The sequence below is a fragment of the Perognathus longimembris genome, chromosome 4, assembly GCF_023159225.1.
Source record: "Perognathus longimembris pacificus isolate PPM17 chromosome 4, ASM2315922v1, whole genome shotgun sequence".
Lineage (NCBI taxonomy): Eukaryota > Metazoa > Chordata > Mammalia > Rodentia > Heteromyidae > Perognathus > Perognathus longimembris.
This window is the reverse complement of record NC_063164.1, coordinates 22,334,757-22,359,805: the sequence shown is the minus strand read 5'-3', so window position 1 is coordinate 22,359,805 and position 25,049 is coordinate 22,334,757. Positions and strand designations below refer to the sequence as shown.

At 39.4% G+C, this 25,049-nt stretch overlaps 1 protein-coding gene across 4 annotated transcripts in view; it reads left to right on the top strand.

The window, feature by feature from the left end:
- Positions 1 to 25,049, top strand: part of Unc80 (unc-80 homolog, NALCN channel complex subunit) — a 171,891-nt gene that overhangs the window by 130,902 nt on the left and 15,940 nt on the right. For all 4 annotated transcript variants that reach the window (XM_048344834.1, XM_048344837.1, XM_048344835.1 and 1 more), the window contains 14 exons: positions 31 to 169; positions 765 to 861; positions 4,204 to 4,374; positions 5,813 to 5,905; positions 7,884 to 7,919; positions 8,265 to 8,483; positions 13,440 to 13,640; positions 16,278 to 16,401; positions 17,344 to 17,469; positions 18,603 to 18,726; positions 19,413 to 19,619; positions 22,307 to 22,491; positions 22,998 to 23,163; positions 24,442 to 24,621. In XM_048344834.1, the coding sequence (XP_048200791.1) occupies positions 31 to 169; positions 765 to 861; positions 4,204 to 4,374; positions 5,813 to 5,905; positions 7,884 to 7,919; positions 8,265 to 8,483; positions 13,440 to 13,640; positions 16,278 to 16,401; positions 17,344 to 17,469; positions 18,603 to 18,726; positions 19,413 to 19,619; positions 22,307 to 22,491; positions 22,998 to 23,163; positions 24,442 to 24,621 (2,068 nt within the window). The remainder of the gene's footprint in view (positions 1 to 30; positions 170 to 764; positions 862 to 4,203; positions 4,375 to 5,812; positions 5,906 to 7,883; positions 7,920 to 8,264; positions 8,484 to 13,439; positions 13,641 to 16,277; positions 16,402 to 17,343; positions 17,470 to 18,602; positions 18,727 to 19,412; positions 19,620 to 22,306; positions 22,492 to 22,997; positions 23,164 to 24,441; positions 24,622 to 25,049) is intronic.

Below are 25,049 nucleotides of genomic sequence, written 5' to 3'. Positions count from 1 at the left end.
GCGCCCATTCAATGATTTTCCTTTATACAGGATGCAGCTAATAATGGGCCCAGAAAAGGTGTGTCTGCTCAGTGTCTGTTTGACTTGCTGCAATCTCTGGAAGGAGAGACTACTGACATATTAGACATCCTGGAACTGGTCAAAGCTGAGAAGCCTCTTAAGTCATTAGGTAAATGCAAAAGTTCCCTTGACGGTCTTTTTCTTCTTGCAGGTTCTCATGTATAGGAAAACTAAATAAAAAAGTAAAAAGAAAGAGAATGAGTAGATTTTTTTATCCTAAGTTTCTTGTGGATCTTGAAGAATAAGCAAACCTCTGCTATGAAAATCATACTTGAATGATTCCCCACAGACCAGTGTCCTCACACTTCAGTTTATAGTGGTTAGTTATTGACAGTAATTCTAAATGAATATCCTCCCCCAATGGTCTCTTATGATCATGGGACATGTGGAATTCTATGTAATTCAAAGATCAAGATTCTATGTCCTACTGTGGACCATTAAAGAGTGCCTTCAATGTCTTTTATTAGGTGAGATTGTTAAAACTATCCTAAAGCTCATGTATTTATTATCCAATTACTCAAAAGGAGAAAACAGACTTTCTTTCCCTTCCGATGAAGAGAATGATAGTTTTCATCATTAATGTATAAAACTCCAACAAAGAAAATGCTGCAAAATATAATTGGAAAGACAATGTTGAGGGTAATGAACTTGCTTATCCTGATCAGAATGCATTTTAATTATGTACCTTAACATTTTTCCTTTAGATTTCTGCTATGGAAATGAAGACCTGACATTTTCTATCAGCGAGGCCATTAAGCTCTGTGTTACTGTGGTGGCGTATGCTCCTGAGTCATTCAGAAGGTAGCTGCAGCTCTTTCTTCAGTGCTCTGTGGGAAGTGACCATTGCAAAAGCAATAAAATTGAATGAATACAAGCATTATTTCTGGTATATCAAGTCTGTAACAATCTGACAAGACTTTAAAACAAACAAATTTAAGAAAATCTGTCATACTGGCCATTCTAGAAAATATTGTAAATCTTCCTTAGTTTGAAATTTCCTAATTTGGAATTTGTGCAGCGTGTAAGATATTTAGTCTTACTGGGAAGTATTTTCCCCTCATGTAATACAAGTGAGTAGCAAGCACAATCTCATAGCAGATATTTAAACAACCCTTGAAAACTCCTATCAAGGAGCAATAAGAACACTTGTCAGAGAAAGGGCAAGAACATAAATTCTGTCTTTTGCCAAGTACTAAAAGCCCAAGGTTTCACATTGGTGAGTCATCCCATTTCAGTTCTGTGAAGTTGGCTTTAGTCTCATACATCACTCTCATCTCTCTGTTTAAAAATCCTATTCTGATTTCAAGCTCCCCAGGAACACAGAAGGAGTTGACTTGATTGTGCTCATATATCTTTATACATTTGCCCCTTAGAAAAGTCTTTCCTTTCCCCAAGACAGAACTGATAAAGCTAAGACTTACCAGGATTTATATTAATTGAATTCTATTTGTTGAAAGGAAGCATGAGGAATGAATGAAAATGTATTCCTTATGTTCCCAGGATTTGTCATCTTAAACCGTGATGATTAAATATTATGTCTGAGGCAAGGTAGAGGTGCAGCTGTGACCTTCCAGAAAGAAAATCTGCAACCCATTCAGATGGGCTTTTTCCTACTTTCCTGTTCCCCCTTCAATATCACAGCTCAAAAACAAAAAATCCAGAATGGATCAAAACCCTGCATTAAGTTAATTCCGAGATTATTCTGTATCTAAATGTAAAAATGTATTCCCTATTCTATTGTCAATTCCAGCTGTGTATGGACTAAGATCAATGACATTAAGACACTTCAGTAATGAAATGCATACCTTTTATCATTAAAATGCCAGCAATGTAGAGAACCATCAAATCTTCACATTACCAAATTCCCAATGAGACACGAAATTCTCTTTCAAGGTAAAATTCAAACACATTGAACTCAAAAGGAATAAGAATTTACAATCAAAATGGCTTGTCAGAATGAGTGAAAGATCAAAGTCCAATATTGTGAGGTTTAACTTTACTTTTTCTTTAAGTGATCCCCCTAATTTTCCATTCTGCTCAGAGCTTCTTGATGCCTGAGTGTAGTTAGGGTTTCTTAAGTAGTTGCTACCTGAGATATTCTTACTGGACTTTCATATTTGAACCAGCAAGTCCTTGTACTTAAATTATTCTTACATAAGCATTTTTATTCCTATAAAATATTCAGGATCATATGTTTTTACTTGAGTTAATATTCATAAAGTTATGGCATTTATGTAACTATCACTGAGATAGAAAAATCAGATAAGCTACCACTATCCTTCTTTTCAGCACAATAAATCAGCTTTGTCTATTTCTAAACTCTAAGTGAAATAGTATAGTAGGTATACTTTTAACATCTGACTTCTGTTATTTCATATTATTTAATAACTCATCCACAGAATTCATTACATATGGTGTGTAACTGTAGGTTAACTGTTTTTTTGTTGTGTTAATTTACTGAAGTAGGGATTAAACTCAGGGCCTTGAGCTTGCTAGGCAACTGCTCTACCACTTGAGCCATGCCCCAATCATTATAGTTTCTTCTTTATCATTCATCTGTAATATTCCATTGTATGAATACCAAACATTGATTATTTCTTCTCTTGATGGCAGATATTTGTGTTGTATCTAGTGAGCTATTATAAATAATGCTGCAATGGGTAGTTGCATATTCCTTTGTGTACACACACACACATATATATGCATCTCTTTGGAAATGCTTTTCTAGATCATTGTGTATTTTGCTTTAATAGATACTAAGGAAAAGTTTTATGAAGTGGTTTCATGGGTTTTCACTCCCATCAGCACATGAGTGTTATTTACACCCTGGGAAATTCCATTAGGAGAATAATGCAACAAAATCTCTGGATGAACTTGCTAAGCCTCATTTTCTTCCAAAACATGGTACTTCCAAAAGATACCTGGCAGCCTTAGATTCTAAATTTCAATTATTTTTTTTTAATTTGACCAGCCTTTCTGTTAAAACAATTAATCCATAAGGTATTTATTTTTCGCAGGAATCACAACGGATTTCTTTTTCTTTTTTTTTTTGGCCAGTCCTGGGCCTTGAACTCAGGGCCTGAGCACTGTCCCTGGCTTCCTTTTGCTCAAGGCTAGCACTCTGCCACTTGAGCCACAGCGCCACTTCTGGCCGTTTTCTGTATATGTGGTGCTGGGGAATTGAACCCAGGGCCTCATGTATACAAGGCAAGCTCTCTTGCCAATAGGCCATATCCCCAGCCCACAACAGATTTCTTGCTTGTCCTTTTAGCCCGTGAGTATTAGTAAGGCTCAAGTGTCTCTAATTCCTGATATACTCATCCAGTTCTGAAAATTGCCATTTCCTGCCTCTAGAGCACTTACCTTAGGTACAATTACATGTTCAAAAAGAAGTTCTCAGTGTCTATAAAGACTACAATGGAAACTCTCTAGTATCTCTAGAAAGGAAAATGGATTAAACAAAATCTTTATTCCCAGTTCTCCATATCATCAGCCATTTAGTGTTGTTTTCTCAAACACACAGCCTATAAATGTAAATGTAAGCGGCAGCTTCACCTAGCAAAGGATTTATGTCAGAGTTATGCACTTAGCAATTTTAAAGGTAAGAATCCACCTTCCGTAATGAGCAATTCTTTACCCTCTCTCCTTTGATGATGTCCTTGTCACATCAACACTGCAGTATGGGCACTCTCCAATGAGTAATGTCGAATACTTCCCCTTCTGTCCCCTATCTTAAGTACCCATGTCGCCAAACTTCAGCACAGTGGCTGTTTCCACAGGCCCTTGCTATAAAATGGCTCAAGCTTGAGGAAGCCAGCTCCCTAGAAAAGGCTTGGTCTTGTTTCAAAATCGTTGCAGCTGAGATATCACCTCAACAAATTCCTGAAGAGAAGCTTCGTTGAGGATTCTAAAGCCTGTTTCTTCACAATCCCATGGCAATTCACCAATCCCCATTCTTCTGCTCTGTGAACCGTTTGTACACATATATAATGGATTAAAGGAGCTATAACAACCACTCTCAGGGGTGGGAAGGAAAATGAGAATTCCTTATCTCTCCAGAGGCCTTAACCATGCTCCTAAGTGTGCTATAACCTATAAAATGTAAAGTCAAATGTAAGTTGGTTTTCTTTCTGTTGCTTATAGTCTTCAGATGCTGATGGTCTTGGAAGCTTTAGTTCCATGTTACCTGCAAAAGCTAAAGAGACAGACTTCACAGGTGGAGACGGTGCCTGCTGCCCGAGAAGAGATTGCTGCCACAGCTGCTCTTGCTACATCCCTGCAAGCCCTTCTGTACAGTGTGGAGGTCCTTACCAGGTGACAGTACTGGCAGAAATGTCTACAGCTTCAAACTATCTGTATCCATGGAAAAGACAAAGAAAAATTGTTGTGGCTTTAAGTCTTCAAAACCTAGTCTATTTAAACATTTATAAATGGTTATAGATATCTATCATTATGTATTCAAATATCTACTTGTCTCCTTATGGCTGACAGCTGCAAATAGTTACCTTAACAGTACTGAATACTCTGAATAGTAGTAGTAGTAGTAGTAGTAATGAAAATGATATGCCTACTGTGATTTCGAAATACAAAATTGTGTATAGCTGTTATGATAGTTTAAACCTGTAAGACAGATTTTTAGTAAAAGGACTAACCAAGCTAGTGAAAATGTGAAGGTATTCCACATTTTTATTGGCTACCATATTATATTATAAGACATGAAGTATCTACATTCCTGCTGAACATTCTTATTATTTTATGACATATGCTGTTAGAAAGTGTTACTATAATTTTAGAAATTACACAGCAACTACAAACTGCAAGATTATATATATATATATATATGTCTATATCTGACTCAATTGATTCTGTTTTGTACAACTTTTGTCTGAGAGCCCTCAGCCATTCTCCACATTTAGACCTATCCATTTCTCTTATATAACCCAAATGTCTTCTTTTCTTCTTTTATATGTCTATTGTAATTAAATGAAGCCTGCCCACAAACCTTCTCTTTTACCATATTGTCATGTGGCAAAACAGAGTCACCAACTAACATCAGCCAGCAAAGGTCTTGGGCCCATCTTTAAATTCTGCCTAATGCAACTTGTAGCCTTAGATATAATTCTCATTAGGAAATTTCATTCTTTGATTGCTTCTTAGGGGTTTATTCTGGTTGACAGCCAAGGAAGTATGCATGCCCTTGTCTTTTACTATTGTCTAGAATGGTTAACTGCACAGTGAAAGAACAAGCTCTCAACTCTCAACAAGGACTTAGGAGTTGGATCACATGTATTTTTTGAAGTGTCATAGTTTATTATGTAGAACCAGGAAATAAAACTTGAATCACGGAGAGCTTATAGATCCGTGGGAATCAATGTAGTTAAAGGACCTCTTGGGACAGACAGAAATGTGTGACATAAATGCCCAGAGTTAGACAATCTTTTTTAAAAAAAATTAACTATCATTGGGCTGGGAGTATGGCCTAGTGGCAAGAGTGCTTGCCTCGTGTACATGAAGCCCTGGGTTTGATTCCTCAGCACCACATATACAGAAAAGGCCAAAAGTGGCGCTGTGGCTCAAGTGGCAGAGTGCTAGTCCTGAGCAAAAAGAAGCCAGGGACAGTGCTCAGGCCCTAAGTTCAAGCCCCAGGACTGGCAAAAAGAAAAAAAAAGGTATGTATTTTCAACATCCTGAGGATCTAATAAATGTTTCCATCTCTGTCATTTTGATATGGCTATCATCATCAATGTCACAGGCCCATGACAGCCCCACAGATGAGCCGGTGTGATCAGGGTCACAAGGGAACCACCACAGCCAACCACACCATGTCATCGGGAGTAAACACCAGGTAATTCACTGTGCCTTATTTTTTTTAGAATAGTTCAGTATTATACAGCTGAATTTCAGTTGCTGAGAATAAGAGGAATCCTGAAAACGGGCACTATTAAGTATGAAAAACTCCAAGGAATAGAAAAGAGGTGAGAGTTTAGTGACAAGAAAATACCACACCTCTTTTCAAAATCATCAAAGAGGGCTGGGAATGTGACCTCATGGTAGAATGCTTGCCTAGCATGCATGAAGCCCTGGGTTCAATTCCTCAGTACCACATATATAGAAAAATCCAGAGGTGGGGCTGGGGATATGGCCTAGTGGCAAGAGTGTCTGCCTTGTATACGTTGTATACATGAAGCCCTGGGTTCAATTCCCCAGCACCACATATACCGAAAACAGCCAGAAGTGGCGCTGTGGCTCAAGTGGCAGAGTGCTAGCCTTGAGCAAAAAGAAGCCAGGGACCGTGCTCAGGCCCTGAGTTCAAACCCCAGGACTGGAAATAAATAGAATTAAAAAAAAGAAAAAAGAAAAAGCCAAAGGTGGTCTGTGGCTCGAGTGGTAGAGTGCTAGCCTTGAGCAAAAGAAGCCAGAGACAGTGCTCAGGCCCTGAGTTCAAGCCCCAGAATTGGCAAAAAAAAAGAAAAAAAAATCAAAGAGAAACTTACATTGGAATTTGTATCTTTTGCATCTTGTGCTGGATGATTTCTGCCTCCCAGGTGTTTTGCCAGTTATTCCAGTTATTTCATTTTGTCTCCAAAAGAAACCAAATAAAGCTGGGATCCGCAGGTGGCATCTCATTTCTGGGGCAGAGTTCCTCAGACATTTCATCTAGGCTTTGACTCAGGTTCCTTAATCATGCCCATATTTTTCACTTCATCCCTTTCCTTGTTTTAATGTGGCACAGACACTGGCCTTCCTAGTTAATATTTTATCTACTTCATTCTATTTGTAGTAACCTCTAGATACCACAACAGACAGTTTCTAATTAGTTTTCTCCTCTAAGGAAGAGTTAAAACAGTGGTCAACCCAAAATCAGGTATAGAGAAAGCTCTTAGTAGGAAGATCATGAGGAGAAATTAAGTAATTCCCTGTTTTCCCTAAACATATTATTATATGTCATTATTTATAACAAGCTAATTTCCTGTTCATCCTATTCCCTGTTTCAGTTTAAAATAAAATAACTTCAAACCCAGCTGTACATTGCCTGATATGAAGATGAATTCCTGTATTTGTTTTATGAATTTGAATTATGATGTGGTTTAAATGATATGTAGAGAGTTCTCTAGGCAACTACTAGATGACTGGTATGTGGAGAAAACAGATTCTCTTTAGTTTTGTCCATTGGCTGTAAAGCACTACATTTCAGAATGGAAGATGGTCATATCTTCCTCTGATCACTTGAAACAGAACATACAGTGTTAATAGTATGTCTTAGATTTCAGAGTTCTCAAAAATGTCTTTCCTTTGGCTATATTCCATGAGTTTTTATTCCCTTTTACATTTTCCTTCATAGAAATTATATGACAATGAAATAGCTTTCATAATAGCTTTTATTGCAGTAGATGCAGTAGCCAAATGAAATATAAATATTTTATATTATGCCAAGTTCATGCCTGTAATCTCAGCTACTCAAGAGACTGAGCTCTGAGGATTGCAGTTTGAAGCCAGCCTGAGCAAATAAAGCTCTCAACACTCTCACCTCCGATTAACTATGAAAAAAAGCTGGACGTATAACTATGGCTCAAATGGTAGAGTCCTAGCCTTGACCAAAAAAGAAAGGTAAGGAACAGTGCTCAGGCCTTGAGTTCAAGCCCCAGTACTGGCACACACACACACACACACACACGATTCCTAAATATATTTTAGGAATAATATGTATGCCTGTGATACCATAATGTATTCCTTTGAGGTTTTTCATATTTTAAAAAAAAGTTTGTAAGAAAAAGACCTGTTCTTGTTCTGATTATTATGCCAATTGTTTTTCTGACTTCCAGGCACCAGGAACAAGGAGCCAAACTGCACTTTATCAGGTACAGAGCCTCTTGCTGTAATTTTCTACCATCTGACATGTTTAGGTGATTGCCTTTGGGACTGAGTTATGGTTCTATTACATCTATTTGGCAAACTATTTCCACATAAATCCATCAGGAAGTGACTAATATGCATACGGTCACTATCTGGGGTGGTTGGTGTGTTTTCTTCTGGGCTCATGAACTCTCCTTATACTCCAGATCACCTTCTTTTGAGCCTTCCGGTATGGATTCCCTAACCCAACAGGAATCTTCTATTCTTTTTTCCTCTAGGGCGACACTCTTCTGTCATGGCTAAGATGCACACCTTTTCAGACTTCTGGTTATTCTTTTATAATTTTCTAGGGAAAACCTTCACTTACTGGAAGAAGGGCAAGGTCTTCCCAGAGAGGAGCTGGATGAACGAATCGCCCGCGAAGAATTCAGGAGGCCCCGGGAATCTTTGCTGAATATCTGCACAGAATTCTACAAGCATTGTGGGCCAAGGTTAAAAATCTTGCAGAACCTGGCTGGGGAGCCCCGTGTCACTGCCCTGGAGCTTCTGGATGTGAAGTCCCACATGAGGTACGTATCTCACTGTGCTCGCCCCGGAGTATGGACCGTCCTTAGGCCTTGTGATTGGGAGGATATGTTGGCCCAGAATGTATGGCGTGGGGGGGGGGGGGGCGATGAGGGAGAGGTCTTCTAAGTTAAAATTTTGAGAAACTTAAAATGATTTGTTTCCTAGGACTTAGACACATAACATATACAAGTCGTCTGGTAGAGTTAACATTAAGTCTGTCCAAGAATGAATGTGTAGGTGGACAAGGGAAATGTTTTTGGACAGAAAAACATACTCCATTTATTTTCTGCTCAGCAGAAGAGAATGAAAAGGAAATTAATTTCCTGGATTCTTCAAAAGCTAGCTTCCATCCAAATATGACTTAATTACCCAAATTCTAACATTTCACAAAAATCCAATAGTTCTTCTGTTTTTTCATATTAAAAAATGTGATTACTGTCTAGTAATGATTTGTTTTGAAACTAGACCATCCAAAGACACAATAGTGAGCTTGGAAAGTTTAATTTATGTCGACAAAACTAAGTAAAGACAGACATTCAGAAACAGCATTCAATTTGTCAAAACATACCAACTTCCTGCTTATTGGATTTTTTTCACCTAAAATTATCTTTTGAAGGCTAATGACAGGGGAAGAAATGTATGGTGAACATACACTTTTTCTCCTGCAGGCCTATTTCATATTCCCTACATGTGGGCACATTGGCATCCCTGCCAGAGAACTCCAGAGCTTCTCAAGTGTTCACATTCCCAACTGTGCCCTAATGGAGAGGAGCTTATTTCACACTGAGAGGTTTAGCTCCTAAACAGAAGGCTTCAAAGATAGAGGAGGGGAAGTCAGAGTGTCAAGGCCTGTTGCCATAACAACCAAGGGCTCCCTTCCCCCAGATCATCTCTAATTTTGTGTGTAATTTTGTGAACCAATACCACATTGATAGAGTCAGAAAACCACTACTATCACCAACAACCCTTTGGTGAGTGCAAGGGAAAAGACTCCTAGAAGACCTGTATGTGTGTGGGGGGTGTGTGTGTGTGTGTGTGTGTGTGTGTGTGTGTGTGTGTGTCACAGAGAGAAGAGAGAGTAACCAGAGAGACAGAGAGACAAAGAGGGAGAATGAGAGAGAGAGAGAGAGAGAGAGAGAGAGAGAGAGAGAGAGAGAGAGAGAGAGACTCCTTTAACTGGACCAAGACCATCTGCATTTCTTCATTATTCCTATGGCATTTGGAAGGAGAGGACAGGAGCTCCCTCTACAGGTTATCACCTATTAAAAGATGCATGGGATGTAATTTAAGTGAATTAGTTCATTATCTGGCACAGAACTAAGATACCAGATACTAATGAAAGTGATACAAATATTATAGGAGACAAATAAAGTCCTATCACTCAAGGCAGTGCACAATACCCCAGCACAATGCAAGAAAATAATAATGTAGCAAATGATAAAATCAAGTATATTTGAGTATTTATCCTTTTATAAAAGACTTGAGACAACATACAAAATTATATGAAGCAGAGGATAGAATGCATAAACTAGAGAATCAGAACAAACTGGAAGTTTTGCAAGGAAATAATTACAATAATATTATTACAGGAATGATAAGAGATTAGATTCATGTTTTTCATGCACTATAAATTTGACATGGAGCTTCTGGATTCTCAAATCAAGAAGTAAAAAATGATCAATTACACAATCATAGCATCAACAAGATGAAAAGAATTGCTTGGTGAAACAATTTCTTTTTGAAAATAATGCCAACCTGGTGCTACATACAGAGTGGTAATCACTGGTCAGAAGAGGGTGAGGCAGAAGGATGGGAAGTTGGAGGCTCTATAAGGAGTTAGAGGAGAAGCTTGTCTATACGGTGAGATGCTGTTGATTGCAAAAATTTTAAAGTGCTCCGAAAAAAGTACTCTGTACATCACCCTTATAATAACCATTTAAATTTTTTATTTTAACAAGTAAAAATAAAAATAATTTACCAAGTATTTCTGTTCGCTGTTTGTTGAAACGAGAGTAGGACTGTGAACAATGTCCTTGGGGCCCGCCCTGTAGTAGGTAAAGGGCACATTTCATATGCCTGTAGAGCATGTTGTCATATGTCATTAATCAATTTGTCAAGGAAAACTTATCTGAAGCCAGAAAAATGTCATTCAAGAGCATAGTTTTTCATAACCTGCATTCCCTCATAGGAGAAAAAAATACTGCCCAAGTAATATGTAGACGACATGTCCTCTATTTATGCTGTATTGCATCCTTTTTGGAAAGGATAAACCTACATGTTCTCTGGCCAAACAGGTACTTTATGCTGATGAAGGCGGAAGATCCAGATGCTTAGATCCTATGCCTAGCAAAGGATGTAATTAAGGTTTTTCTCTTATAAATTAAGCAAACAGTTGTAGGTAGAATTCAAACTAAACATATACATTTATGAATGATGGATGATATGTTAAAATCATAAGAATGACTATCATCCAAAGAGAGGAACTGATTGAAAGAAAATTAGGATGATATCAAAGAAACAGATTCATTATTTATTTATTTATTTATTTATTTATTTTTGCCAGTCCTGGGCCTTGGACTCAGGGCCTGAGCACTGTCCCTGGCTTCTTTTTGCTCAAGGCTAGCACTCTGCCACTTGAGCCACAGCGCCACTTCTGGCCATTTTCTATATATGTGGTGCTGGGGAATCGAACCCAGGACTAGGCCATATTCCCAGCCCAAAGAAACAGATATGTTTCAAGGAAGAATTTAGATTTACTACAAAGTGCAAAGAAGCAGTGTGGAAGCAATGTGGACCCCTGCGTTTGCAGAATATGAGGTATATTACAAGGCTCTCAGGAACAAGTAATCCTAATTATATAGAATGTCATAAAGGAACTTAGTGCCTCATTTGCCCAGATTGCTCAAAGCAGTAGGACAACAGGATCTGTAGTCCTCTCCTTCCTCCTCCGTACTACTGCCTGTCTCTCTCCTCCCTTCCCCTATTGCTTCTCCCTTCTGCTCTCCCATTTGCTCTCTCTGCCTCCCTTCTTTCCTTCCCTTACAATAGAAATATCTCTTGTGTTCTCATTGGAAAGAAAAAACATCGTAACTTTTTTCTGGTGGTACTAGAGTTTAAATTCAGGGCCTTATACTAGGCAGGTGCTCTTCCTCTGGAGCCATGGTCTCAGTCTCTTGTATAGAATGTGAGGCAGTTCGTGGCTCACACCTGTAATCGTAGCTACTCAGGAGGCTGAGACCTGAGGATAATTGTGCAAAGCCATCTTTAGACTTTTGTCTCCCATTACCCATCCAAACAAACAAACAAAAAAGCCAGTAGTAGATCACTAGCCTTGAGCATAAAAGCTCAGAGATGGTGCCCAGGCCCAGAGTTCCAGCCCCAAGACCAGAATAAGAAAGAGAGAGAGAGAGAGAGAGAGAGAGGAGAGAGGAAGGAAGGAAGGAAGGAAGGAAGGAAGGAAGGAAGGAAGGAAGGAAGGAAGGAAGGAAGGAGGAAGGAAGGAAGGAAGGAAGGAAGGAAGGAAGGAAGGAAGGAAGGAAGGAAGGAAGGAAGGAAGGAAATAAAATATTTGTTGGGATAATTCAACAAATACTGTGTGAAAGGGAAATTCTGTTGTAGGCTCAACCTAATTTATTTTTGACTTATGATTAGTGATAAAAGAAATTAACATAGTAATCTATAAAATGACTTTCAAGTTCAGTTTATGTGTTGTTTGTAAGCACACAATAGGCATTTGATCATTTCTCAAACATGTTTCAGAACTATCTTTAAAATAATAAAGGAAACCAAATAACTGCATATAGACAGATTCTTGTTTATTACATAAACAACTTGAGAAGTAAATTGCTTGCAGCATAACACACTTAAGGAAAAGAGAAAAACCAAAGAATGCATAGGATGTTAAAGTGATTTCTTTAGAGTATCCAAAATCACACACAGTTTCCAGGAGAATGAAAAGAAGATGGTGTGGTTGAAGAGACAGTAACTTGTCTCTTGAAAAGGAGATTACCATGAGGAAAACACATTGAATGTATGCTTCTGGAATTAAACCCAGTAGGAAACAAACTAGAAGGAATGTGCAACCGCCCATGGGTTGAGCTCGCAGTGTGGACCTCCAGTGATGGAATGAGATCTCTATGTCGGGGGTTCTCCCATGCATGACTAGACAGATGAGTGACTTCTTAAGCAGTACAAGTAGAGAGGCAATGGCTTGGCCATGATTCCTGAAGCAAAATGTCTGGAGAGCTCTTATGCTACAGATCCTTTTAAGCATTTCTTCTGTTTCTCCCATCTTTTTCACAGTGCTAGACATGTTTCTTTATTAAAATTCTGGAGTTAAGTGGGGCACTGGTGGCTCACGCCTGCAACCCCAGCTACTCAGGAGGCTGAGCTCTGAGGATCTCAGTTTGAAACCAGTCCAAGTAGAAAAGTCCCCATGAGATTCTTTATCTCCAGTTAACCACTCAATAACCAGAAACAGAGCTGCAGCACAAGTGTTAGAGTGCTAGCCTGGGGCACAAAGAGGCTCAGGGACAGCACCCAGGCCCCGAGTTTAAACCCTGAAACCAACAACAACAACAAAAACAAATCCATAGTTAAAAGGTGAGAAATAGAAGAACATAGTATTAACACTGTACTGCTCCTAATATATTAATGAGAGAGAGAGAGAGAGAGAGAGAGAGAGAGAGAGAGAGAGAGATTTCATCTTTGGGGGTTTAGTTTCCTCACAATTGAATTTTCTCATCAGTGTCTCCTCTGAATCATTTCACCAATCGTTGCTAGTATGCACATGCAGCCACTGCTGTCAAAGATGTGGGGACAGAGGAGAGATGTAGGATGTTGGAAAGAGTATTCTTAGTTGTGGGAGTTTGTGATTGGCTAGCAGATTAGCATGATTCTGTAAAGGGACCGTTCCGTGGTGGTCTTCTATGCTTATTCTTTTGGAAAAATTATTTTAGGTTGGCAGAAATCGCACACTCTCTCCTGAAGCTGGCACCATATGATACCCAGACAATGGAAAGCCGTGGACTTCGGCGCTACATCATGGAGATGCTGCCCATCACTGATTGGGCGGCCGAGGCAGTGAGGCCGGCCCTTATTCTCATTCTAAAGAGATTGGATAGAATGTTCAACAAAATCCATAAGATGCCTACCTTGAGGTGAGGAGGTACCTACTCAGCTGTTGAAACGACAGCCTCAAAATTTGAATTTATCACTGATTTGTTTTTAAGATGGTGGGTCAATCTAGAGTTGAGTGAATGACTTAAAAGCTTTCTGTTGGCATATGTGCGTAGCTAATCAGGAACTTTATAGAAGGATCTGTTTTGAAGATGTCAATGTCACATTTTTTAAGAATATACATGTTTTAAGTAAAAGAATTTAAATATACACACATACATATACATACATACACATGTTTCACCTAAATAAAAGCCTATTTCTTAGATTATATGCTCTTCCCTTGATGACCTGCTATACCTAAGAAATTTAATATTCTTTGGATCCTTTAGAAATAAGACAGAATATGCCTTATTTTAAAAGTAACGAAAGAGGGAAGAAAATTTTCACATTTAAAGTACTGAATTTGATATAAATTCAAACATCCAGGTGTCAATTTAGAAAAATACCAAGTTTTAGCATAACCTAGAGCTTCAAAGCACATCAAATTGTAACAAATTGCTCCCTCTGACCTAATTCAATGGCTTTCTACATGAACATTACCCCTTGGCTTCTGTTCAGTGGTCTAAGATGCATCTATTGAGCAGATTCCTCTACCTGGTGATGTGATCCCAATTGGGAAACAACTGTCATCCTAGTGAGCAGATTGTTTAACTAGAAGATACTGATAAACCCACTAACTGAACATTTTGAATTTACCTTAATAGTAAGAGCTTGCTCATTCTTTTCAATTAAACCCTAAATCAATACAAGAATTACCAACGTAAGTTCAAATACAATAATCAATACAAATCTCCAAGAGTTTGTAGTAGGGTTTGGTTAGAATTTCTGCAGTTATTAACCTGTGCTTTTTCATATTTAAGCCATCTCAGGAGCCACTGGAGAACAAATTGGATGACTTCATGCTAGCAATTGCTAGCTTGTTCATATATTCTTTTATATCTTGGTGGTGAATATCTAGACATTACATCAAAGTTATTTATTGCACTGGCATGAAAATGAGTTTGGAAGCACATTTCTTTAGTTGTCCCAGTGGAGCATTTGTGTTTATTGGCAGATGCCAGATTAAAGATTTGTAATTTACAAGTGTGATTCTTAAATAATTTTGTATCAAAGCTGTTAAACATCACAAGTTGACCTGTTTGTCATATCATTAGGCAATTGTAAATACCATCATGCTTTCCAAAGGTAAATTTCTGAATTAGTACATAGACTTTGTCAGTTGTAGGCAGTTTTCTGGGAAACATACATGAAGTTGTTTTGTTTTTTTTTTAATTAACTTGTGTTTTTGTTTTGGTTTGGTTTGATTTTTGTGCTGGGACTGGGGCTTGAACTCAGAGCCTGGGCTCAGTCCCTGGCCTTTTTGCTCAAAACTAGCTCTACCAGTTGAGCTACAGCTCCACTTTCAGCCTTTTCTGGTCATTCAGTGGAAGAGTCTCACAGCCTTTCCTGCCTGGGGAGGCCCTGCACCTGGATCCTCAGATCTTAGCTTCCTGAGTAGCTAGGGTTACCAGCATGAACCATTGACACTACTTTATGTGATCACAGTTCAACAGAAGGAATATTGATTGAATCTGATCTGTACATTCTTTGGACAGTTTTGGCATCAAAGACTTTAGCATATACTCCTTTATTTTTCAGTACTTACAAGAAAATGTATAGAAATAGTATTCATATCAGCAAAACCCAACCTGTTTATTTTGGAATATGGAGGTGAAATTTTTGATACTAGGACAGTTATAAACTGGATTTGTTTTTATTATGAAAAATCCCATGTTTTTATGATCGAATTATGTGCACCACTACTTATAGTACTATAGATAGCAATGAAAACTATCATTTCTTGTTTGGCCAGGAAGAATACTTTTTTTTGAGGGGGGTGGTGTTAGTGGGAGCAGTCCTGCGCCTTGAACTTTGGACCTAGGTACAGTCCCTCAGCTCTTTTAGCACTCTACCACTTGCTTCCAGGTTTTTCTGTGATTAATTGGAGATAAGAACCTCACAGACTTTCCTTCCCCAGGCTGGCTTCAGCCCGCAATTCCCAGATTGCAGCTTCCTAAGTACTTAGGATTACAGGCATGAGTCACCAGTGCCCAGTTAAGAATACTTTTTCAATATACCCTTCTTTTTCAAATGTAATCTTTTTGACAAGAGTCAAGCCATATACATCTAGTTAGTAGTAGTGTGATATTCAAATGAGTGGGATCAACTATAATCTGATCAATAGACTTCAGAAATGCAGCTGGGACAGATTCGTCCTATTGGAAATCATTACCCATGGGCTGATCTCCTACAAATTGTAGTCTGAGGGCCTCCTCTCTCAGTCTAAACTTAGGGAACTTAAAATTGCAACCCATTCATCATCTCTGTTTCTTTCTTCAATAGATTTTGTCTCATTATTCGGTGGGGCAGGAGTGCCTCTGCTACGTTTTCAGTATCTTCTTCCCCTCCCAGTGTGCTCTGTACTTTTGGAACAACATGGGTAAACCTCATCCTGTTGAAGCACTTTGTTGTCTCAGACACACGCGTCTTGTGTCAGAGTCACTGTCTCATTCACTTGTTTCAGACTGTCTCCAGAAGGGAGCCAGGCTCCTAATGGCTCCTATATTGTATTCCAGGCGACAGGTTGAGTGGGAGCCTGCCAGCAATTTGATTGAAGGGGTTTGTTTGACACTTCAGAGGCAGCCAATCATATCCTTCCTGCCTCACCTTAGGTCACTGATCAATGTCTGTGTCAATCTGGTGAGTAGCCAAGTGGCAATCTTATGAAACTTTGCACCATTTAACTCTGCTATTGATTTCTCTGCATTGAAGATTTACAGGTCAACTACTTTGTGCCCCTATCTATTCGTGCAAACAGATGGCTCAGGTGACACTGAAAATAGTGAGGTACATTTCAAGGTGGTGCATGGGGAGGTCCAGGGGCCCATCCCTAACCACATGGGATTTTGGTGTGCTGCTTCCCATGCACTACTTTGACAATTTACCTCCTAAAGTTGCGCTGAGAGTTGAGGGCTGCCAGTTGGAGAGTGGGGTGGCAGAGTTTGCAAAATTTGGCTAGAATTTGAGGTAGTCTGGGGTGGGGAAGGGTCCTTATGTCCAAAATGACACAGTGAGTTGGCCAGCAGTCTAAGATGTATGTAAAGAAAAACTATTTTAATCATTCATGTAATATCTAGAGTCTGGTCCTGACAAGGTTTTGTACAATGTATGAAAACCATGGTAGAGCATTTCATTGACTAGGATCTGCTGCTTACCTAGCTGGGCAGTAAAGCTGTAGTTGGAATGCCTAGTGCCTATAGTGCTGTTGCCATCATCATGTTGTCAGTATTTTCCTCCATCAAAGAATGTTGACTGCACTCCTTCCAATCCACAAGTAAGTGTCTGATCTCCCGATTAGAAGAGCTTTTTTAGTTCATCTCTCATTATTGACATAGTTAGCTATAAACAGCATTCTACAAAACCTTGGCTGAATCCGGTGTCAGGATTGATCTGACTCCAGACATTACAGGCCTTAAAAAGAAGGCTGCCAGAAAGAAACCCATTGAAAATAACATGCCCAACCTTCAATTTATTCTCATTATTTATTCTGATGATGCTATTATTACTGAGTGAAACTCCTTTACTATGGTTGCATGAAATTGCAATAGTCAAGGCTGGTCATGTGCTCTGTTTGTATTTCAGGTGATGGGAGTGGTAGGACCTTCCAGTGTTGCTGATGGATTACCCCTTCTTCATCTCAGCCCTTATCTCTCACCACCTCTGCCCTTCAGCACAGCTGTTGTCCGGCTTGTAGCATTGCAGATTCAGGTGTGACTGCCTTACCTGTTTGTCACGCTCATTAAGTTGCTGGTAGAGGCACCAGATCATGGTGTTCTCTTATCTCTTTCTGCAAAGGCTGGGCAAAATCTGTGATATCAAGGTGTGAACACCTCCAAACTTTTGATAGATTTGGAGCTTCAGCCCTGAGCATGGCCCTAAGTTGTGCTTCTGTAATTCTTCTCGAGATCTCAAAAATAGCAGAGTCATATCGTCCTGCCACAACCTCAGGAATCACTTCAAGCATTTAAGATGTGTGCAAAACAAGGGTTTAGGGATAACTGGCTCACAATTGTTAATTAAAAGAGGCAGTCATATTCAAAGCCTGGTGTTAAATTGTTTTCAGAAAGAATTACAATATAAGGTTCTTTCCAATGTTATTACTAGACTTTGAATATCTTAATTTTCTTATTGATTGTGGGCTGCATATTGTTGATGCTTTTTAAAGAAAACTGTCCTACTTAAAAATAAAACAGTCATCTCAAGGTAAAAAGTATAGTAGCAGAGATTCCTTAAAGCTCTGTAATTACGAATGATGTAGAAGAGATAACTGACCTACCCATTTCTAACATTAATTCTCTGGCCATCCAGAGGATGGATCTGTGAAAGAAAACATTAAGAGTTATGGCCACTGTATAGAAGAGAAACAATGACATCCCTAAAGTGACACATTTTAATAACCTGCTTTCAAAGGTTATTAGTCTTTTTCTCTATTGTTTATCTCTTCTTGGCTTAAAGAAGGACTAGGCAGGTGTCAGAGGACCTTAAATAATTCCCAAATGGAGCAAGGGACAAGTTCTCATTTTCTTCTTTTCCTTTATTTATTAGTGGACACATGGAGAAAATTGCTAAGAGAAATAAGGTGTGTTTGTATGTGACCATAAGTATTATAGCTTCTCGTTTAATATGCAAGGTACTACTGTCTTTTAAGAATGTAGCTCTCAATTATGTCAAGCCAGTGGTAAAGTATCAGTTTTGATCCAATCTCGGATGCTGCACAGATGATTGAACTTATAGTTTACAGGAGCAGCCAGCAGGGAGGCAGCGTCTCCATCCTGCTATGTAAAAGCATCCGGAATGTATGTGGTTGTCAATTAATCTTTTTTTCTATTATTGCTGTGCAGGCTTTAAAAGAAGATTTTCCTTTAAGCCATGTGATCTCCCCATTCACCAATCAAGAGCGAAGGGAGGGGATGCTTTTAAATCTACTCATCCCATTTGTGCTCACAGTAGGATCTGGAAGCAAAGGTCTGATTAATTTAACTAAAGGAAACTTACCATTGTTGATGTGATTACTTATATATTGGGCTGTTATTTCTTTTTTTCCTTTTCCTAGGAAAGCCATCACTTGAAGCCCATCTGGATAGCTTTAATAGGGTTATTTAGGAAATAAGAGTTTCCTTCCTTTTCAGTTTAGCTGCCCTAAACCAAGAGTTTTTCTGTTCTACTCCTTAGAAGATACATCCTAGTATATTGTTTCAATTCAGTTCAGAAAATGGCAATGAGTTGAAATCCACTGTGATGAGAGTTGACAGGTGAATGGACTCTGTAATAGCACTGAGTTTAGCAGAAACCCTTCCACTGCCATTCAATTTCAATTTGTGTTTATTACTCTTCCTTCTTAGGGGGGGGTCTTTCTTTTAGGAAAAGCTTATCTCAAATATAAAGAAGGTGCATTATGAATATTTGGAAAAGGAAGGAGATTGAAATGGTAAGCAGGAAAAATGGCTAAGAGCACAGGTCTTGTAATACCAACTATGGACAATCCTCAGGTGCCAAGAAGGCTGTGTGTGATGGAGAGAGATTGTTTTTGATGGGAAGTCTCCCAGTTTCTATGGTCTTCTAGTTTGGAATGGGAAAGAGCTATTCTTGCTTCAAATGTGAAAATTCTACCTGTGACTTTTCTCCTTCCCACCTTCCAAACTGCCCTTCAGATAGCCCATGGCTGGAACAGCCAGAGGTGCAGCTGCTACTGCAGACCGTCATTAATGTGCTCCTGCCACCGCGGATCATCAGCACTTCCAGGAGCAAGAACTTCATGCTGGAGAGCTCCCCTGCCCACTGCTCTACCCCTGGGGATGCGGGGAAAGACTTACGCAGGGAAGGGCTGGCAGAGTCCACCAGCCAAGCAGCGTACTTGGGTGTGTACTCACCCATCCTCCCTCCCTCCCTTCTTTCTCTCTTCCATACTTCCATATGTGCAGTATCTAAATTACTTGGTTGTTTTCATATGATTTCTGGGGCATATCCAGAAGGCATCTTTAAGAAGCACTACTTTTATTGAGTGCAAGATCACTAGTAAGATTTCATGGCTCTTATGAGCTCTAGGCTTAGTCTAGCATACAAGGACACCATTGCACAACTCCTGGGGCTCACTGGGCTATTATGTGAATGGAGGCCTTGGTCAGTCTACATCCTGTGCAGTTTGACATGCTGGCCTTGTAGTACATGATGTTCCCTATTAGCTGTTTCTCCTCTTAGGGTACTGTTGCAAAGTCTCCATCTTGATTTTTATATAAGTGAGGTAAGTCACTTATCGTCTCACCATAGACTTAGCAATTCCCTTTTCCCTCCCTTTGTTACACTCACATATCCTATGCCTGCCTTTAAATTGATGCTCTCCTGTGGAATAACAAAAAGCCACTCTGTGCCCCTGAATGATCTAGGCCAGGAGGACATGAACTCTCTTACCATGGCACTCAGAATAAGAAAGCCTAACAGTAGGAAAATGTCAAAAGAGAGGGTAGAGAACATCTTGCCTGGTGATACTTTTCAGTTCACCCTAGCAGATGTTGGGAAGGTGAAGCAAAAGAAAAAAAAAAGAACACCAAAAAACAAAAAGCATAATGAATAAAATGGAGCCTTGGAGGTTGGAGTATGAGGGATATCTGGATGGCACTATGAAGGGGTATGTTTGAAATGATTTCACTGACAAGGAGAAAAGAAAAAGAGAAAAAGGAAGAAAGGAAAAATGCACATGTGCAAGGCATATAAAGATCAGGTTTAAATAAAACCCAGACATTGAGATAGAGCAGTACATGGAATTGGGAATTTCTCACAGGATAATGGAGAAAAGGAGCTATGATGGTTAACTTGACTCTCGACTGGGTTGAGAGATGCTTAGGAGATTCATAAAGCATACTGTTGAATATTTCTGTGACAGTATCTCCAGAGAACACTAAGTGGGGAAAGACCCTCCCTTTATGTAGGCAGAACTGTCCAATAGCCTGGGGACTCAAGTAGAGAAAAAGGATATAGAGGAATAAGCCAGCTAGCACAGACATTTGCACTTTCTGCTTCCTGACCACCATAATGTGAGCTGCTCTGCTTTGCTATGCCATGATGGACTGGAAGCTCTGAAACCCTGGCCAAAATAAATCTATCCTCCCTTAAAGTTGTTTTCTGGCAGGCATTTGCCACGCTGAGGAAAAACTAACTAACACAGGGACTTGCCATGTAAAATAAGGATATGAAAAAGTAGGTGCAGAGTAAATATTTTTCGATCCTTTCCACATCCTGCCTCTTGAATGAAAGGTTTTACTTTAACTCAACCTATTTGTCCAGGCTACTGAACAAATTTATTTTATTTTTGTACTTATTTTTCAGCTTCTGCATGCAGTAGTGTTTTATGTTTTCATTTCAGTAAAATTTCACAGCACCTCTAAAAATTTATATTATTCTCACTTTAGGAATGAAGAAAATAAAGCCTCAAAAGGTTGAATCATTTGCATAGCAATGCACAGTTAGTACATGAATGAGCCTGATTTAAATTCAAGCTACCAGAATCTAGTCATACAGTTTGTATGTTGGGCTGATAGAGGAAAACAGAAGGGCAGAAACCAACAGGCGTGAAATAACAGTAGAATATCATTAGGATCAGGCTAGGAAAAAATAGCCATTTCCACTCAATTTGTTTACTTGTGTGGCTAAGGAGAAGAGGTAAGGGAAGCAAAAAGTGGGATGTTGAAGTAAGAGATGTGTCAGAGTCCTATGATCTCCTCCTGTGTTATAAGGAGGAGATTTCCCCCTGGAAATGTCCTTGAAGGCTTTATCAAGTAGAATTTCTATGAGGCTTTAACAAATTGAGATTTCTGATACTCAGGTAGGGTCAGAAAGATTCCCTTGACTGCCCAGTGGCATACCATGTTGGGAGACTGGAGTAGCAGAGGGGGTTCCCATCATGATCCTTAACACCTTTTGCATCGCTCAGATGCGTCTATTTTCTGGGAGTGCAAAGGGCTACCAGAATGTAGGAAATCTTGGAAGAGAAATCAAACAGGATTAATTATCGGGAGTGGTATAGATCTGGAGGTATGTACTTCCACTTGCTGGTAAATAGCAAATGGAACAGTTTAAGATGGAATAGAGAATGGAGCAGGGAAGGAGAGAGAGTTAAATTTTAAGTGCGTTTCAGCATCATTTGATTTTGTTTTGATAATATGAATACTTATGCTTAAAAGAACAGGAAAAACGTTAAAACATTGAGCTGAGGATGTGTGTGGTATGTTCATGTGACCACCATAAAGCCACTGGAACAATGCTTTTGGATAGTCACACATCAGTCACCCATCATGCTTATATTTTTCTTGAATTCTATGGGCTGCTCTGCTTTGTTTTCCAAGAATTCAATGCACTTGGGAGCGACAACTGTGAACAACAGATTTTTACCATACAACTTTTGCCTTGATGGCTTGCTCAAGAGTGCATGCCAAGTTTTTGGAAACATGAAGTTTGTAAGTTTAGAAAATTCCTTGATGTCATAGCTCTGGATAGTGGCTATGGTAGGCACAAGTCCTCAGGCTCTCTCTTCTCTTCTTCGGTTGTAAAGCACTGAAGGTGATTCTCGTCTGCTTTGAGAGACAGCTGGGAAGCCAGTGGTACTGGTTGAGCCTGCAGGTGAAGGAGATGGCTCTACGGAAAGTGGGCGGCCTGGCCCTGTGGGACTTCCTCGACTTCATCGTGCGCACCCGGATACCCATCTTCGTGCTCTTGCGCCCTTTCATCCAATGCAAGGTGTGGTGTGTGCTCTGCAGTCCCAGCTCCATGAACACACTGCTCTCCACAAGGGCAGGTGCCACTGGGATAAGCTATAGCCAGTGAGCATGACGCTCCATAAGAAAAGAGCCCAAATGCATCCAGAGCATAAAGTTTTATGTTACAAGTTCCATTACAGTTACTAGAGTATAAAACTTAGTATAAATGTGTATGTGTATATATGTACATTGGCCCAACAGACTGGTCTAGAGAGCCTTCCTTTAGCATCAGTGCCATAATAGAGAGCTAGTTTTAAATCAACACAAAAATAGGGAATGGTAACGGCATGTTTTTCCTCTATGCTCTACTTTTCTTGAGGGCAGTGACTCACCACCATGTTATTTTAAGTATTTCTCATGTAAAATTCAGTTCTAAGACTATCACATGAATTACTTTGCTTACTCCTCTCAACTATGAAGTAGGTAATTAGCCCATTTTATAGCTAGGGAAACCAAGGCCCTAAGAATGTGTTGCCTTCGTTTCAGCTTCTGGCCCAGCCAGCAGAGAATCATGATGAGCTTTCTGCCCGGCAGCACATTGCTGACCAGCTGGAGCGGCGCTTCATACCACGTCCTTTGTGTAAGAGCTCGCTCATTGCTGAATTCAACAGTGAACTAAAAATTCTAAAAGAAGCAGTCCACAGTGGATCTGGTACGTGCACACAAGGGTCTCTGGGATTTGTTCGAGAAACAGAGCTCACAATGTGCAAAGAATCTTCTGCTCAGGTTACTGAACTAGCGGGCCTAGTATGTCAGTATATTTGACTATGTGACCATTGTGAATAACAAAATAGAAATCCAAAGGTTATCAAAGGAATTTACTTTTATTTATCAATTAAATAGCTTTCCCCCCCAGTTTTCACTTTAGGAAGATAGCTCTTTCTTAAATGTTCAATCGTTTTTCAAAAAAAACCCACCTTGTTTACTTATATTTTTTTAAGAGGATCCACACTTACTGTTTTGTTAATTATTTCACAAGTGTTATTTCCTTTCATCCACACAAGTATCTGTATGGTGCATTACTGAGGGTGCATTTAAATGAGGAGGAAATTGAGACTTGTATAGAGGCTAAGTACCTCACATGCCCAGAAAATGACAATAGTGCTGTGACTTAAAACTAGGTCTGTATGATTGACTTTGATGCTTCTAACTTTTCACAGATTTGAATGGAAAGAAGAGCTGACAGACTAGAAGGTCTTTCTTTCTCCTACTGAGTAGATTATCTTTGGGTGTGCACTACTTTTTTTTTTTTACAGTTCTTTTAACAGCAGACTGCTGAGGAAAGTATATAAATCATTATCTGCCGTTAGAGGGCAGTCATTACCTACAATTAAAATATACCTTGGGGATTTTTTTTGGTGTTGTTTCTGAAGCTTTTACTGTTTACAGTGTATTACAGACAAAAAAAAAAACTTAGCAGGTGCAATCTCAGTGAATTTGCATATTAACATTCAAATATTCTGCTTAATCTGATAGAGAACCAATAAAATAATTTGAATTAGGACTGAAGGGTTTTGTATCTTACGATTTCTAGAAAAGAAGAATGAGAACAGTATGGATAATCTTTTGATTTTGACTATGAGACCCATATAAAATTGTATGGGTCTATTTCGTTAAGCATATGGAGTCATAAATATGTCTCAGTAAACACTGGCAATGTGGAAAAGGATTCAGAATTCATTCAACATTTTAATTTCCATCCTATTAGCCTTGGAAAATAAAAGAGATCAGCAACAATGTCAAAGCATTTTACATTGCTAGGGATGTCATTCTCTTTCTGGAAACTGTTCATTTATAAACTGGTGGCCAATACTTTGTCTTAAAGATCATTAGTCTGATGGCCAAGAAGAACAGTAAAACAAACATTGCACATACACACACCCTCCCTAAGCCTCATCTTTCATTTCCTTTGGTCTCTTATGTCCCACAGCCTATCAAGGGAAGACATCGATCAGCACCGTGGGAACCTCCACCTCTGCATACCGCCTGAGTCTGGCCACCATGTCCCGCTCCAACACGGGCACAGGCACTGTCTGGGAGCAGGACAGTGAACAGTCTCAGCAGGCTTCCCAGGATACCCTGAGTCGGACTGACGAGGAGGAGGAGGAAAGTAGGTTACTTGTAGAATCTATGCAGGCAATGCAATTTTGCTATGAGCTTGGGAACTTGAGGAAGAGTTCTGTCTTTCTAACCCCTTCTAGTTCTCATTATACAAAGGAGTCGCCACTCAACACAGCAGTATGTGAATACAATGAAATTCATCCTTCTCCCCAACTTCTCCCAACCCCATCCCTTCCCTTGATTTTAATTTTGTAGAATATACATTGTATTTTATGACTGCATTTCTTCCCCTTCCTCTCTTCATCCATCTACCCACTGCTCTTTATCCCATCCTCCCCTTTTGAGAATCTGTTTCCTGGTGTTCATCTAGTTGGCTTCTAAGCCTTTTCAAGAAATGATACCATTTGAGTTCTCTCTGAATCTACCATATTTCAATTAATATAGTTATGTGCACTTGGATTAAAATGCCTGTGCCTC